Source organism: Loxodonta africana, chromosome 9 (genome assembly GCF_030014295.1).
Source record: "Loxodonta africana isolate mLoxAfr1 chromosome 9, mLoxAfr1.hap2, whole genome shotgun sequence".
Taxonomy (NCBI): Eukaryota; Metazoa; Chordata; class Mammalia; order Proboscidea; family Elephantidae; genus Loxodonta; species Loxodonta africana.
The window spans coordinates 62,872,578-62,886,433 of NC_087350.1; the positions used below are offsets into that span (position 1 = coordinate 62,872,578).

The window sequence follows — 13,856 nt, forward strand, 5'->3', positions numbered from 1 at the left end:
GTGGGCCCTGTTTGATCATCTCTCCCTAACCCTGGGGATCTCGCTCAGCATCCCCAGGACTGTGCCACCCGCAGAGGTGACACAGCACCCTAGGGTGGACCCAGGCTCATATCACCTTTGCTCTTGCTGAGTCTTAGTTTTCCTAATCAGGGCAATGGTTATACCTGCTGGTTGGCATTGTTGGGCCTGCCTGCATGGTTAGTTGATGCCAGGTTGGCCTGTCCCCATCCCCCTATGTGCCTCCTGCTCTGTGTCTTACCCCTGCAGCGAGGTGGTTCAGCCCACAACTGTGGGCAGCTCAAGGTGGGCCACGTGATCCTGGAAGTGAACGGGCTGACGCTTCGGGGCAAGGAGCATCGGGACGCCGCTCGCATCATTGCCGAGGCCTTCAAGACCAAAGAGCGTGACTACATTGATTTTCTGGTCACTGAGTTCAATGTGATGCTCTAGGTGCCGAGGCCTGAGTGCCTCCACCACTGCCCAGCCCTTGGCCCTGGTCCCTCCTCCCTCCAGGCACTGTCAGGCTCCTTAAGGGACCGGAGCTACATGGCCAGGGTAGCAGGAAGATCTCCCTCCACTCTACCACAGCCCACGAGTGGGACCAGACCAGGTAAAGAGAGCTGGGCAAGAAGACAGGCAAACAGAAGGTCAGGTCAGGACCGTGTGCCATACCAGGTACACAGTAAGTAGGCGCTCAGTCCATATGTGGGCTGTGAGAAGGGGAGAAAGGAAGGGGAGAGGCAGAGCGCCAGTATCTTGGTACATCCATGGAGGCCTGCCAGGGCCTGCTCAAGTGTGTGTGTGGGGGGGTGCCCCTCCCCCCAGCTGGCTAGGACCCAGCCCACCCCCAGACACCTGAGCCTTTGTCTGGAGTGAGGTCCCAGTGAGAATTCATGGACTCTGCCCCCAGCCGGGGGAGAGGGCATCTCACAGGACCCTTAGTGCCATAAATAAGCATCTAGCGCCTCCCCATTCACACCCCTACTCCTGGTTCCTTGTATCCCCATGATATTTATTATTTATTTCCCTCCCCACACCCCTAGGGGGCCCAGAGCCCCAGCTTCCCCCCAAACCCTCAGCCCTACCCCAGAGGCCTTGCAGGTGACCAGCAGCGTCAGTGTATTTATATACAGAGCTTACGACTTTAATTTTTCAATAAAGAAACCTGAACAAGGATAGGGGCTGGCGTGCTGTGTGGTTGGGGTGTTGATTGCGGGAGGGGGCTGGGACTTTGGGTGTGCTGAAGGGGTTGGGTAGGGCAGATGGAGGCACTCAGAACGTTCCACACCACCACCCTCTACCCCGGCACCCATGCTCGGCTTGGGGTATATGTGGGGTGTGCAGGGGCACTGGAGTCACCATGCACCTTGGAGCACCTGACTTGAAGGTTTGAGGGCTAACCCTAAGTATTTATAGATGATACCCACACAGGTATGTTATATGATGGGGCAGAAGGCGTAATGTGCACGGATATTTTAAAACAGAAGTGGCCCTGCTTTAAGGTCTGCCCCCCAGAAGCTGACTCTGAGATCAGGAGACCATGTAGGAGTTGGGGAAGCAGGACAGGAAAGGGAAGGGAGCCCAACAAAGGTGGGATTTCAGGCACAGTCCTGCAGAGGGACATTTGGCCTGATTGGGGGTGGGGTTGGGAGGCTGGAGTATAAGTTATGGCTCAGAGTTGTCTCTGCTCAAGGCTCGGGCTTTCACTCACTTGTCAGTCTTTGGACAAGGCCTGGGGAGGGAGGAGCTGTACATTTCCCATCACTCCCTGCTGTCTACCTGTGCACACAAAGCTGTTCCAGCCACTAGGGGCAGTCCGCTGAAGAAGGGCCATTGTGTAGGGTGTTAGATGCAAAAGCACATGGTGGTGGGAAGCGGGGGTGGTGGCAAAAAAACGGTCTGCTATGAGGCCATGATGCCCGTTTTCTTCTGCGCCCGGGTTTTCTCTGGGGGAAGACAAGTTTGAGATGCCGTGCTTTGGCCAGCCCTGTGCCTAGGGGATTGCCACAGGTGGCCCTCGGAGCTGCTGATTCCAGGCTTGCCTTACACCCTGCTCTTAGCTGCCTTCCCTCCCTGGCCCGGGCAGACCATTTGAGGCCAGGGCCATGGGTCCCCCTGGACCTCTGAGGCAGCTGGCATCACTGAAGGCTCCAGCCTCTTCCAGGGGCTTGGCACCCCCTGCCCCACATCATATTCCTCTCTCCCCAGTCCTCTGCTGGGAATGACCTCCTCCTGGCTGCAGGAGGACTTTGTCAGGGCCCCAGACGCCTGGTCTGACTCCAGTTCCAATCCCGTGTGGTCTTCGGCAAGTGATTTCACCACCTTGAGCCTCAAGTTCTGCATCTGTAAAATGGGATTGTTGTGTTGATTACCTCTAATAGTGGTTGAGATGCTGGGTGTGGGCAGCAGCCTCAGGCTGTCAGCCTTAGGGAGATGACTACAGTTGTGATGGGGTAAACAAAGAAAAGCTTTCTAGTGGTGTGAATACCACACCTTTTTCCAAGCCCCAAGTCCTCAAGCATTTCCTGAATGGGAGGGTTTCCCTCTGTCTTTGGCTCATGGTGTGAATTCTAGGCCAGTCACTGACCTGCTCCATAACCCTCGGGGTGGGTTCTAACTGCTCCTGCCTTGAATCAGCCATCTCCCCACTTGGTTCAACCTCCCACCCCCTCCATCCCACCCCACCCCCGCCCAGGGGGCAGAGAGCCCCAGCAGCTGCTACCCACGCAGCCCTCGATGTTTGTATTTTTTGAGTGAGCAGGACAAAAATGACTTTCTGGAACTGTTGCTTCTGGGATTGCCAGGCCTGGCTCCGGAGCTGCAGCCCGGTGGAAATAAGGGTCCTCCTCCCTCTGGGGTGTTTTTCTAATTGTCTCTCTGTGGAATTTTAAACCTAAAAAAATTCCTTTGCAAGTGGGCTTAGAAAGGTCAAGTAGCTTGCCCAAAGTCACCCAGCTAATGAGTGGTAGAGGACAAGTTTGGACCCAAGGCTGCCTGAGGCCTGGGCCTGCTCTTCCCCCAACAGGAAGCCCAAGGACAAGGATATGTCCTGGTTTCCTTTAAAGGGACCCAGCAACCCGGGCCGAGGTAGCCTTGAATATTGGGCGGGAGGGGCTCAGAGGTCGGCCCAAGCCATATGTCCCTGTGGCCCCGACATCTTCACTTATGACACCAGGGCTGGGGGTGGGGACAGAGGGGGCCTGGGGTGGCACAGCTGGAGGGTCACAGGACTCTCCCCGAGCCTCAGTTTTCCCTTCTGTTCCAAGGTCTCCCAGGCAGGGCTGCCACACTGCACAACTCCAGGGGACACAGCTCACACCCACCACAGAAATTTGAAAAAAGTTAGGGGCCAGCATGCTGTGTGGTCTATCTGTGTGGCGGGGGTTTTGACTGCACAAGGGGCCCTTCCTGGCTTGACATTCAAGAACCAGAGCTGGAAAAAGGTGAAGGCAGGAAGAGAGTGTGTTTTGGCTCCTGGGGGTCTGGGCCTGCCCAAACAAGTGTTGAATCAACCCTGGGGACCTGTCTGCTTGGAAGAATGCGGCATGATGGGCAGGGTAGCCCTGATGGGAGTACAGAGAACAAGGCATAGCTCAGATAGCCCACACCTCAGACTCCTGGGATCAAATTCCAGCCCTACTACTTGCCCGTGTGACCTTGAGCAAGTCATTTAGCCTCTCTGAGCCTTCATTTCCCCATCTTTAAATGAGGATCATAATATTAACCTAAAAAAAAAAAAAAAAACCCAAGCCCATTGCCATCAAGTCCATTTTAATTCATAGCAACCCTGTATTAACCTAACTGTAGGTTATTTTAAGGATTAGCTAAAATGTTTGCCTTGGAACAGAGTAGGCAACTTTAGTGATGAAGAGCTGCTGCTATGACTACTATTAGATATGCTTGTAGGGAGAGCCCTGGTAGCGCAGTGGTTAAGAGCTCAGCTGCTAACCAACCAAAAGGTTGGCAGTTTGAATCTACCAGCCACTTCTTGGAAATCCTATGGGGCAGTTCTACTCTGTCCTATAGGGTTGCTGTGAGTTGGAATAGACCAGAGGCAACAGGTGTGCTTGCAGGGAGTAACCTGCAGTCTGGGGGATGGAAAGTGCTTTCTGCTAGGAGGAAAGAGAACTCCATGAAGGGCATGGGGCAAGTCACTTCCCGTTTCCAAGCCTATTAAACCTTCCTGAGTTATAGGGTTGGATAAGGTACTCTTTAAATTAGTGCTATTTATTTATTGTGAGCTGCCACTGTTTTATTTACGCCCCTCAGCAATCCCATGAGTTGGAGCTGATAAATCTCATTTGCCTGAAGATTAGTGGCAGCAAGTGGCCGAACTGAGTGAGTGCCCAGGACAGTTTGATACCCTACGCTGCCTTTCTTCAAGGTGCGCTTTCAGCCTGGACAATAGACTTCCCTTGTCCTTTACTCTGCCAAAAGAACAAGCAAATCAGTCTTAAAAGAAATACAGCCAGAATGTTCCTTAGAAGCCAGGATGACAAGACTTCATCTTGCTTACTTTGGACACATCCCAGGAAAAGACCAGTCACTAGAGAAGGCCATTATGTTTGGTAAAGCAGGCAGAGAAAACGAGGGAAACCTGCCATGTGGTGGACTGACATACTAGCCACAACGAAGGACTCAGACATATCAAAGATCCTGAAGATGGCTTAGGACCGGAGAACAGCCGCATTTTGGTTCAGTTAGACATAAGGTCACCGTGAGTGTAGTCAGCTCCACGACAATAACTCGTTGCAGGGCCTTGAGCAAGTTCTTGTTCCTAAGGGCCAGGGTGCTCCTGCTTGTCTAATGAGGGTTTGGACTAGAATATGCTCGGGGGTTATTGATAAAACCCATCTACCTCATAGGAAAGGAGCCCTGGTGGCACAACGGTTAAGCACTCCGCTGCGACCCAAAGGTTGGCAGTTGGAACTCACTCAGCGGCTCTGCAGGAGGAAGACCTGGCGATCTGCTCACCATAAAGATCACAGCATAGAAAGCCCTATGGGGCAGTGCGCATGGGGTCGTTAGGAGTCAGAATCGACTTGTCAAGCACACAACAACACAGGAGAGGATGGCGCACAGTAAGAGTTTACAACGGTGCCTGACACATAAACGCTCAAAGTTTATTATTATTGCTGTCAGTAAACGGTTCATTCAGGCTATAACATTTTGTGATTTTTTTCCTCTCTGTGGGTCTGTGTGACCTTGCACACCTGTCTTACCCTCTGGGCCTCAAGGCTTCCTGTCTGCAGTCAGGCGGGTCCTGGTCAGCCGCTCTGACCTGGGATTTTCGGTTCTAAAGTTTGGGAATCCGCTCCCTTGCTTTCGAGTCCCGGGGCGGGTCGCAGGCGGCCGCCTCCCTGCGATTGGTGGCTCTGCCTGAGGCCCCACCTCCCAGGGCCTCCCGCTCGGGTCAAGGGCGGGCCTCGCAGATTAGGCACAGAGGCGGCCGCCCGGCCCCCCGCTCGGATTGGAGGCCTTTGTTTGCCGCTCAACTCCGGGAAACCACCCGCGCGCGGCGGCAGCCGGCAGGTGAGGCGCGGGGGGGCACTCGCGGTGGGGCCGGGGCGAGTCCCAGCCCCTTGATCGGTCTCAGTTTCCGCCTCCTGGCAATGGAAAGCAGCGTAGAGGAAATGGATGGGCTCCACTCTACCGGGGCGGCGCCGTTTTTGGTCTTTCCCACGTGGAAACCCCATGCGCACTAGAAGGAGACGGTCACCGTGCCCGGAATGGGAGGGAGCCCTGGTCGCGCGATCGGGGCTCGAGTCCTAATCCTGGTCGCACAGGTGCTGCTCCCTCTGGCCTCAGTCTCTACCTCCGTACAATGGGGGCGTTGGCTTTTTCTCTTTCCAGCCAGAGCTGGAAGGGGTCCCGAGGGAGTCCGGGGGTTGGTCCTTGGCGGGGCCTTTAGTTGTGTTTGGGCTGAAGGCGTGGCCCGGGTTGCTGTGGTTACTTGGGGAGGTGGGGCTCCCTCGTCCTGGGATTTGTGTGAGGTTCGCTCACTCGGCAACAACCCGCGCGGCTTAGAGACTCGGAGCCTAGCGTCTTCCCCGTACACCAAAAGCAAGTTTCTTTTCGCCTTTTTGGCAGGGGGAGGTAGATAGTGCAAGGGCCAGCGTGGGGATGGGCAGTCTCGACAGTGGTCGGAGCTGGAACGGGCTGTAGAAATAAAGTCAGTCCCTTTTTGGTACACAGATGCAGAGACACACCAGAGAGGGGGCGCGGCCTGCCTAAGGGCGCACAGCAGAGCCGGCCTCTCCCCAGGGTGATAGGGCTCGCGCAGGCAAAGCCTGAGCCTGCTTGCTGTGCGACCTTGAACGGAACTCTTCCTGGCCTCTTTTGTCTGCTTCTGTTGAGAGAAATGACAGGTCGGAGCGGATTATTTCTTGCGTTTAAAAGCCCTGTGCTTCTGAGTAAGGAAATGAAAGGAAAGATGTTGATAACAAACCTGGGCTATTTGAAGCTGAGAAAAGAAGCTGAGACAGGCTGCTATGAAAAGAGACGTTGTTCCTGTCCTCTAGGACAGAGCAAGAAGAAAAGGACTGAAACTGAAGCATGAAGAACTGAGGTTAGATACATACAGGACTTCCCAAGAGATCCTCCCCCCCCCCCCAAACACCTCCTCTGGAGTTGGTGGGTTTTATTTTTTAGCTGTTAGTTTTTCTTGTCAGGAAAACGCAATAGCTGCCCATCTGTTTGAGGGACCCTAAGTCTGCCTTGCTTGCCAAGGGGGAGATGGGACCCGTGGTGTTTTGGGGAAACCTTTTCTGTGGCTTGTTTCCAGGAGCATACTCAGTTCTGCTGGAGGGAGAGGGTGCTCATGTGGGGCTTTGCGTCTCAGAGTCCAGCCGGTTTGCATTTGAAACATGTGATCTGAGCCATTCTTGCGAGGGGATTTCATCAGCTCCCACCCGCCTGAACACTGGAGGCGCCAGAGTTGGGGTTTCTACAGAAACTGGGAACCGTTCTGGCCCTGTGGGCTCTCATGCTGAGAAGGTATTTTGGAAACTGATGCCTGCCACATTCCAGTTTACCCCCATGAGGAGGGGAAGAGGAAGAGTTTTTTGTTCTTGTTTATTGTGCTTTAAGTGAAAGTTTACAATTCAAGTCAGTTTCTTATACAAAAACTTATACACACGTTGTTATGTGACCCTAGTTGCTCTCCCTACAATGTGACAGCTGACTCTTTCTTTCCACCCTGTATCTCCTGTGTCCATTCAACCGGTTCCTGTCCCCCTCTGCCTTCTCATCTCACCTCCAGACAGGAGAGGAAGAGTATTTTTAAAGTGTTCACATCATCAGCCGAATGCCAGACCCTTTTCATGTTTCCTCTGTCGGGGAGATGGGAAGGAGCCAGACATGGGGAATTAGAAGACCTGGGCTCGCGTCGCCAGCCGGGCCTCAGTTCTCAGAGCCTCAGTTTTCTCATTTATAGATAGAATGGGGATGGGAATGCCCACCTCAGGGCTGCTTTAAGGCTCAATGGGGTGGCATCACAGAAAGCTTTTGCTCAGCCCACATTCCGAGCTTGCAGATGAGGCAACTGAGCTCTGAGGAAGGGAGAAATAACAACAGCAATGATAACATCGAGGTCTGGGAGGGCAGGAGCTCTTATCTATTTTGTCACCATTGTTGTCCCCAAAGCCCAGGACAGAGTCCAACACCCAGTAGGTGCTCCACGCACAGTTGTTGATCATCTTGATTATATGACTTAGCTTTCACAATAGTGCCGTAAGGTGGGTACTATTGTCTCCACTTTTCAGATGAAAAGGCTGAGGCTCAGAGAGGTTAAGTCACTCACTGAGGTCACACAGCTCTTATTGGGATTAGCCGATACTTACCTTGGGATGTGCAGCAGTGTGCTGGTGTCAGCTCAGGAGAGCTGATTGTGTACATTTCTTCCCAGTGCTGTGTTCAGTGACGTTTGTGGTAGCTTGAAATCAGCCACGGTGAGGATACTTACACCATGGAAATAAATAAAGGCCAGGCTTTTTTGTTTGTTTGTTTTTTAAGAGAACTGCATGTAAAGAGTGTTGTGGGATGGAAGGCCTGTCTTGCCTCTGCATAGCTGCCAGGTGTTGGGGTGTTCCTGAACCCTATAGCAGTTCCCCCGCTCCCTTTCAGCTGGAGTATGAAATTTGGGAAGGAAATTTTATGAGACAAAGCTCAGAGTCTGCAGTGTGAGTTGTGCAACGCAGCAGACCTCTGCCTTGGGAACAGGTCACTATGAGCCTGAATCCAGGCCAAAATGTCCGGCCTTTAACATGAACGTGATGGGAGCCATCGATGATCTTGAAGCAGTGTGTGCTGAAGGGACTGGAGGTTAAGTCAGGCGCGGAGACCAGGAAGAGGCTGACAGCAGCCCCTGTTTGCTGAGCACCTGCTATGTGCGAAGCTGTGTGAACAAATTATCCAATTGCTTTACACACAGAATCCTGAGGGAAGAGTTAGCCTCAGTCTATAGCTGAGGACCTCATAGAGGTTTGGAACTGTATTTAAAGTCCCATCTAACAAGTTTGGACCCAGGCTTTCTGCTCCACCTGTTAAGCCGTTGGTCCCTTCTCTGTCCCAGCCTACAGTCCCATCTTGGCTCTGGTCTTCCTTGCCAAGTGTCAGCCAAACTCCAGCTCTGTTGCCAAGTGAGACCCCCCCCCACCAGGCTGCACCCACTCCAGGTTCTCCTGGAGACAGGCGGGCCCTGGGTCTTAGCCAGCATTCTACCCACTGAGCCTATTCAGGAGGGGGGGCCGGGATGAAGGCCAGAGTGGGATGCCCAGCTGTCAGTCCTCTCAGGGTCTTGGGACCACAGCTGAGGACCAAGGAAGGGGAGGGGCCTCAGGGTCCAGGAGGCCATACTCAGCTCCCCAGGTAAGGGCTTCACCTAGAGGGTACTTGTGAGTGGAGACCCAACTCTACCCCTAATGTGCTGTGTGACTTTGGGCAAGTCGAATAACTTCTCTGGATCTTTCCTCAGCTGTTAAATGCCTGATTTTGAGGATCTAATCAGACAACACATGCCATGCCCCAAAATATTAAGAATGGCTAGGACTGGGTGCTGATTGCTTCCATTCCTTTTTGTGATTTTTGGGTATAGCAACATGTTGCACAAGGGCTGTATATCCAGAAAAGAGCACATAGTATCCAAAATTTAAACAGGAGGAGAAGGTATGCAATGGCAGTTACAGCATGTCATGGATGTCCGAGCTGCAGAGGGTCTCAAAGAGCCCAACGACTCTTCCAGCTTTCATAGGTGGAGACGGAGGAGCTTGCCCACAGCCTCTCTGGATCAAAAGGAAGCACTACATAGATATGAGGTTTTTTTTTTTTTTTTAAGGTGGCACAGTGATTAAAATGCTTCTCTGCTAACTGAAAGGTTGATGTTTCAAACCCACTGGCTGCTCCGCGAAAGAAAGGTGTGGCAGTTTGCTTCCATAAAGATTACAGCCTTGGAAACCCTATGGGGGCAGTTCTGCTCTGTCCTGTAGGGTCACTGTGAGTCGGCATCGACTTGACAGCCATGGGTTTGGTATGGTTTAAAACTAGGAAATGTTCTTTTCTCTTATAGGCAACTGTTATTTTTAGAAAATACACATAAGCAAAAAGAAGGTAAAACTGTCTATAATTGTACCACCCAGTGATAATTATTGGTACACATTCCTCTTCCTTTTGTCCCTTTCTTCTTCCCTCTTTTTTTGCCTCCTCCATATTTAACTGTTGTTGTTTTTTTTTTTTTCTTTAATTGGCTCAAACTGGATATATATTATTTTATAACTGGCTTGTTCACTTAACATGTAAACAATGTTTACATCATTTCTGATTCTTCTACAGTGTGACTGTTAATAACTGGATAATATTCCTTGAATAGAAATATAATTTATTTCAATGATCCCCTATTATTGGACACTGGGGTTGTTTCGAACCTTTTAACCTACTACAAGGTTCAGTCGTGAACCAATTAAGATTGTATTCTCCGGAATCAGACAGCTTGGTGCAAACCCAGCTTCCTCATCTGTAAAATGGGTATAATAATTCCTCCCTCCTGGGATTGGTGTGAGGATTAAGTGATATCCTAATCCATGGGAAGGCCTCTATAGGGTGTTTAACGCATAAAACGTACTCAGTAAAGGTTTGCTACTAGCAGTGCAGCGTCCCTGTGTGGTGCAAACCCTTCAGCTGTTAATTGAAACGTCGAAGGTTCAAGTCCACTCGGAGTCACCTTGGAAGAAAAGCCTGGCAATTGACTTCTGAAAAATCAGCCACTGCAAACTCTATGGAGCACAGTTCTACTGTGACACACGTGGGGTCACCGTGAGTCAGCTTGGTGGCAACGGGTCATTAGTAATGCTTTCCTGGCACATACACATTTTTTTCTCTTCTTGGAGTATTAATTTGATGGTGTGTGTGTGTGTGTGTCCACGCACTGCTCATAACTCTTGTTTCTGGCCGTTGAGGAAGGCCTGTCTCCTCCTCTTCATAAGTATTCAGGGTGAGGGCACGGTTTCTAGCTGGGTTTGGGGCTACAGGGAGAAGGCAGCATTTCCTTCACTTGAAAGAACTGGCTTTCTCTATATGTGTTTGGAACCCAAAGCTAAAGTCATGGCTGATACTGGGAAAGCTCCAGAGTCAGGAAAATTAACTCAGTCCTGTGGGAAGCAGGTCATATCGCTGTTTCACTGATGACGAAGCCAAAGCCATTTACTGGTGAGCAGTTACTCTGTGCCAGGCACACAGTCTCACGTATAATCCCAAGGAACCTGTAAAGTCAGTATTATTACCCCCGTTTTACAGATAAGGAAAACGGAATTCAGAGAGATTAAGCAACTTGCCCAAGGCCACACAGCTCTCAAGGGAGAGCTTGGAATTTTCTGAGTGCTCACAAAGCCCATGTGACCTTAGTACCTGTGCCCTGCAGCCTTCTATCAACACGGCATTTCTGCCTTGTTTGGGCAAATAGAATCAAAGAATCCAGGACATTTAGAGCTAGAAGAGCCCTCAGAGGTGATCTCATTAAGTCCTCAGGATCCAAGGCTCAGAGAGGGGAAAGCACTTGTCCAGGGTCACTCAGCGAGTTAGTGGTGGGACTCTGGTGGGGACTTGGGTCTTCCTCCAGCTTCCCAGGCCAGGCTCCCATGTGTTCTTCTTGGTCCATTCTAGAAATCCTTGCCTGCCTCCCCTCAACCCAAACTCCCCATGGATTTTAACTAAAGGGATAAATTTAACTGGGCAGAAAGGAATAAATGCCCTTAGAGTTTGTGCTCGACTACTAACCTAAAGGTTGGTGATTCAAGCCTACCCAGAGACACCATGGGAGAAAGGCCTGGCGACCTGCTTCTGAGAGGTCACGGGCTTGGAAACCCTATGGCGCAGTTCTACTCTGCACACGTGGGGTTGTCAAGAATGAGAACCGACTTGACAGCCACTAGTTTGGTTTGCCAGTCTGGTTAGCAGGTCCGGCGCTTAGGAGGGGCTCAAGAATGATGATGAGAGAAGGGAGAGGACAGCTGAGTAGGTGGGCTGTGGGAGGGTGGATGAGAAGTGGCCACTGAGGTGTTAGGACGTCATGACCCAGGGGCTGGAGGGAGCAAATGACTGAAGGCTTGCTGGGCTCCCATGGGAAGGGCTGGCCAGGCTGCGTGGACATAGCTACACAGGGGCATGTCACCAGTGACAGCACTCAAGCCCTGGCAGTGAAGGCCAGAGGATTTTTTGTTGGGTCATCAGGAACTAGTCCCTTCCCCTTGCTGGGCCTCAGTTTCCTTACCTGTACAATAGAATACTATACCTGCCCTGCTCACTTCCCAAGGCTGTCCTTAAGCATCTAGTGCTATGAAGACGAGAAAGCATTTTGGAAAACTGAAGGCTCTATGCGGGACCAGAGCCTTATCATAAACTTAGAACATGGCCTTAGTGGATTGCAATTAGTTGGCAATAAGCCCCACTCCTGATTTTATCATGCACAGATGTTAATGATCTCTGCAGGGTGCAATGGCTTGACACCAACCTTGGTCCTTAAGAACTGGGCCTTTGTGTTTGAGTCTCTCTCCTCCACTCTTTTTTTTTTCCTCCACTCACTAGCTTTGTGACCCGGGACAAGTTGTTCGGGATCTCGAGGCCTCTATTTATCTAGCTTGTAAAATGGGGATAGTCAAACCAGCTGGGCTCTTGGAAGGGATGTGAGCCAGTGCCGGGTGGCTGCCTAAATTCAGCATGTGTTTATGGAGGCAAAAAAACAAAAACAAAAAAAATTTTTTTTTTTTTTTCTACCGTGTGTCAGAGCCTGTGCCGCGTGCCGGTGAGTCCTCACAGGGCTCACAGTTGAGTCAGGGAGAGCAACAGTAGTCAAATAATCACACACAAAGTATAATTCCAAAAGGGGGTGAGTCTCTGAGGAGGGTACACTGGAGCTGAGATCTGCGAGCTGCCTGGAAGTTAATGGGGAGAAGAGATGGGTGGGGTGATGTGCGGGAGCAGGGTGCATCTGTCCAAAGACCAACAGTGAGGCTTAGCGAGGGCAGACAGAGTTGGGGGAGAAAAGGCCAGAGCAGCAGGCAGCACAGCCATCGGAGAGTTTCTAGCAAGGAGGGACCGTGTTTAGAAGCTTCCGTTTTGGACGATCCCTCTGGTGCAGTGTGGGAATGGGTTGGAGGGACCGAGAGCTTTCCATAGGAGACCCTTGCAGGAGGCCATGGGGAGATCTGGTGGCCAGGGCCAAGAGGTTGGCCGAGGGGTTGGAGAGACATGAACAGATTCTAGTGAGATTTAAGAAATCAAATCAACAGAAGTTGGCGATAGATTGGTTATGGGGTATAAGGAAGAGGGAAGCATCCAAGGTGAGGGTGGATTCTGGCCTTGCACCTGGATGAAAGATGGGCCAAACTAGGGAGGGGCGGGTTTGGGGGGTGGTAATGTGACCCGTCAGTTTTGGACACGGAGCTTTGCTGAAGTAGAATCTGGCCTGGTGGTGGCGATGGTGTTCCAGAAGGGGGCACAGCGCGAGCAATGGGAGGGAGCTGCGTTGGTCAGGCTTGAGGGTGGTGAGGAGGTGGAGCAGAGTGCCCTGGGGGTGGTTTTCCTTGGTGTTAGGCAGCTGCCCCTAAAGATGGGCTGGGGTTACCCAGGGGCCATGAGGCGTGCCCAGCAGTGGCAGCCACCTGGCGTTGATGGCAGCACTGCCTGGGTTAATGACCAGGGAGGGAGAGTGAGTGAGTGACAGGGTGTCAGAGGAGCCCGCCCCTCACACAATGGCCCACATGGTCTCCAGAGCTGGCAGGGAGCGGCTTCGTTAGGGTTTGGCTCTGCTCCACGTTGGGGAGGAGGCTGCAGATAGAGCCCCTCCACCACTCAGATGTGGGTAGGGCCGGAGGGGTGGGATGATAAGGGCATCTGGTTCTAGTCCTGGCTCAGCCAGATACTCACAAGCTGGCTTTGGTAAAGTTCATTCATTTGTTCAGTCAGTCAGTCATTCAGCTAACACATCCATCGGCCACAAACTGTGTGCCAGACTCCAGGAAAGGTAGTAAGACCCAGTCCTTGGGGGAGACCAGACATTTGTGCATAAGTAAGGATGATGATGATAATGAGTCCAGTAAATACGAGCCACATTCTAGGCCCCACACTCTGCACTTTGCAGACCTTACATCATTGATTCTCGACAGCAGTCCTGTGAGTGGCTACTCTTCTTATCCCCGTTTTCAAGATAAAGAAACTGAGGCATAGAGAGGTGATGCCTCAGAGGTCACAGAGGTAGCAAGAGGTGGAGCTGGGATTTGAACTCAGGTCCACACTGACTCCAAGGTTCATGTTTTCTCTTCTACACTGGTAGTTCCCAGAGCTGGTCGATCATCAGAATCACATGG

The 13,856-nt window shown here is 51.7% G+C and overlaps 1 protein-coding gene across 3 annotated transcripts in view; it reads left to right on the forward strand.

Annotated features, from left to right (window-relative positions):
* Nucleotides 1-13,856, forward strand: part of LOC100657524 (whirlin) — a 156,391-nt gene that overhangs the window by 96,018 nt on the left and 46,517 nt on the right. For all 3 annotated transcript variants that reach the window (XM_064291564.1, XM_064291565.1, XM_064291566.1), the window contains one exon: nt 268-5,532. In XM_064291564.1, the coding sequence (XP_064147634.1) occupies nt 268-450 (183 nt within the window). In that variant the 3' untranslated portion in view covers nt 451-5,532. The remainder of the gene's footprint in view (nt 1-267; nt 5,533-13,856) is intronic.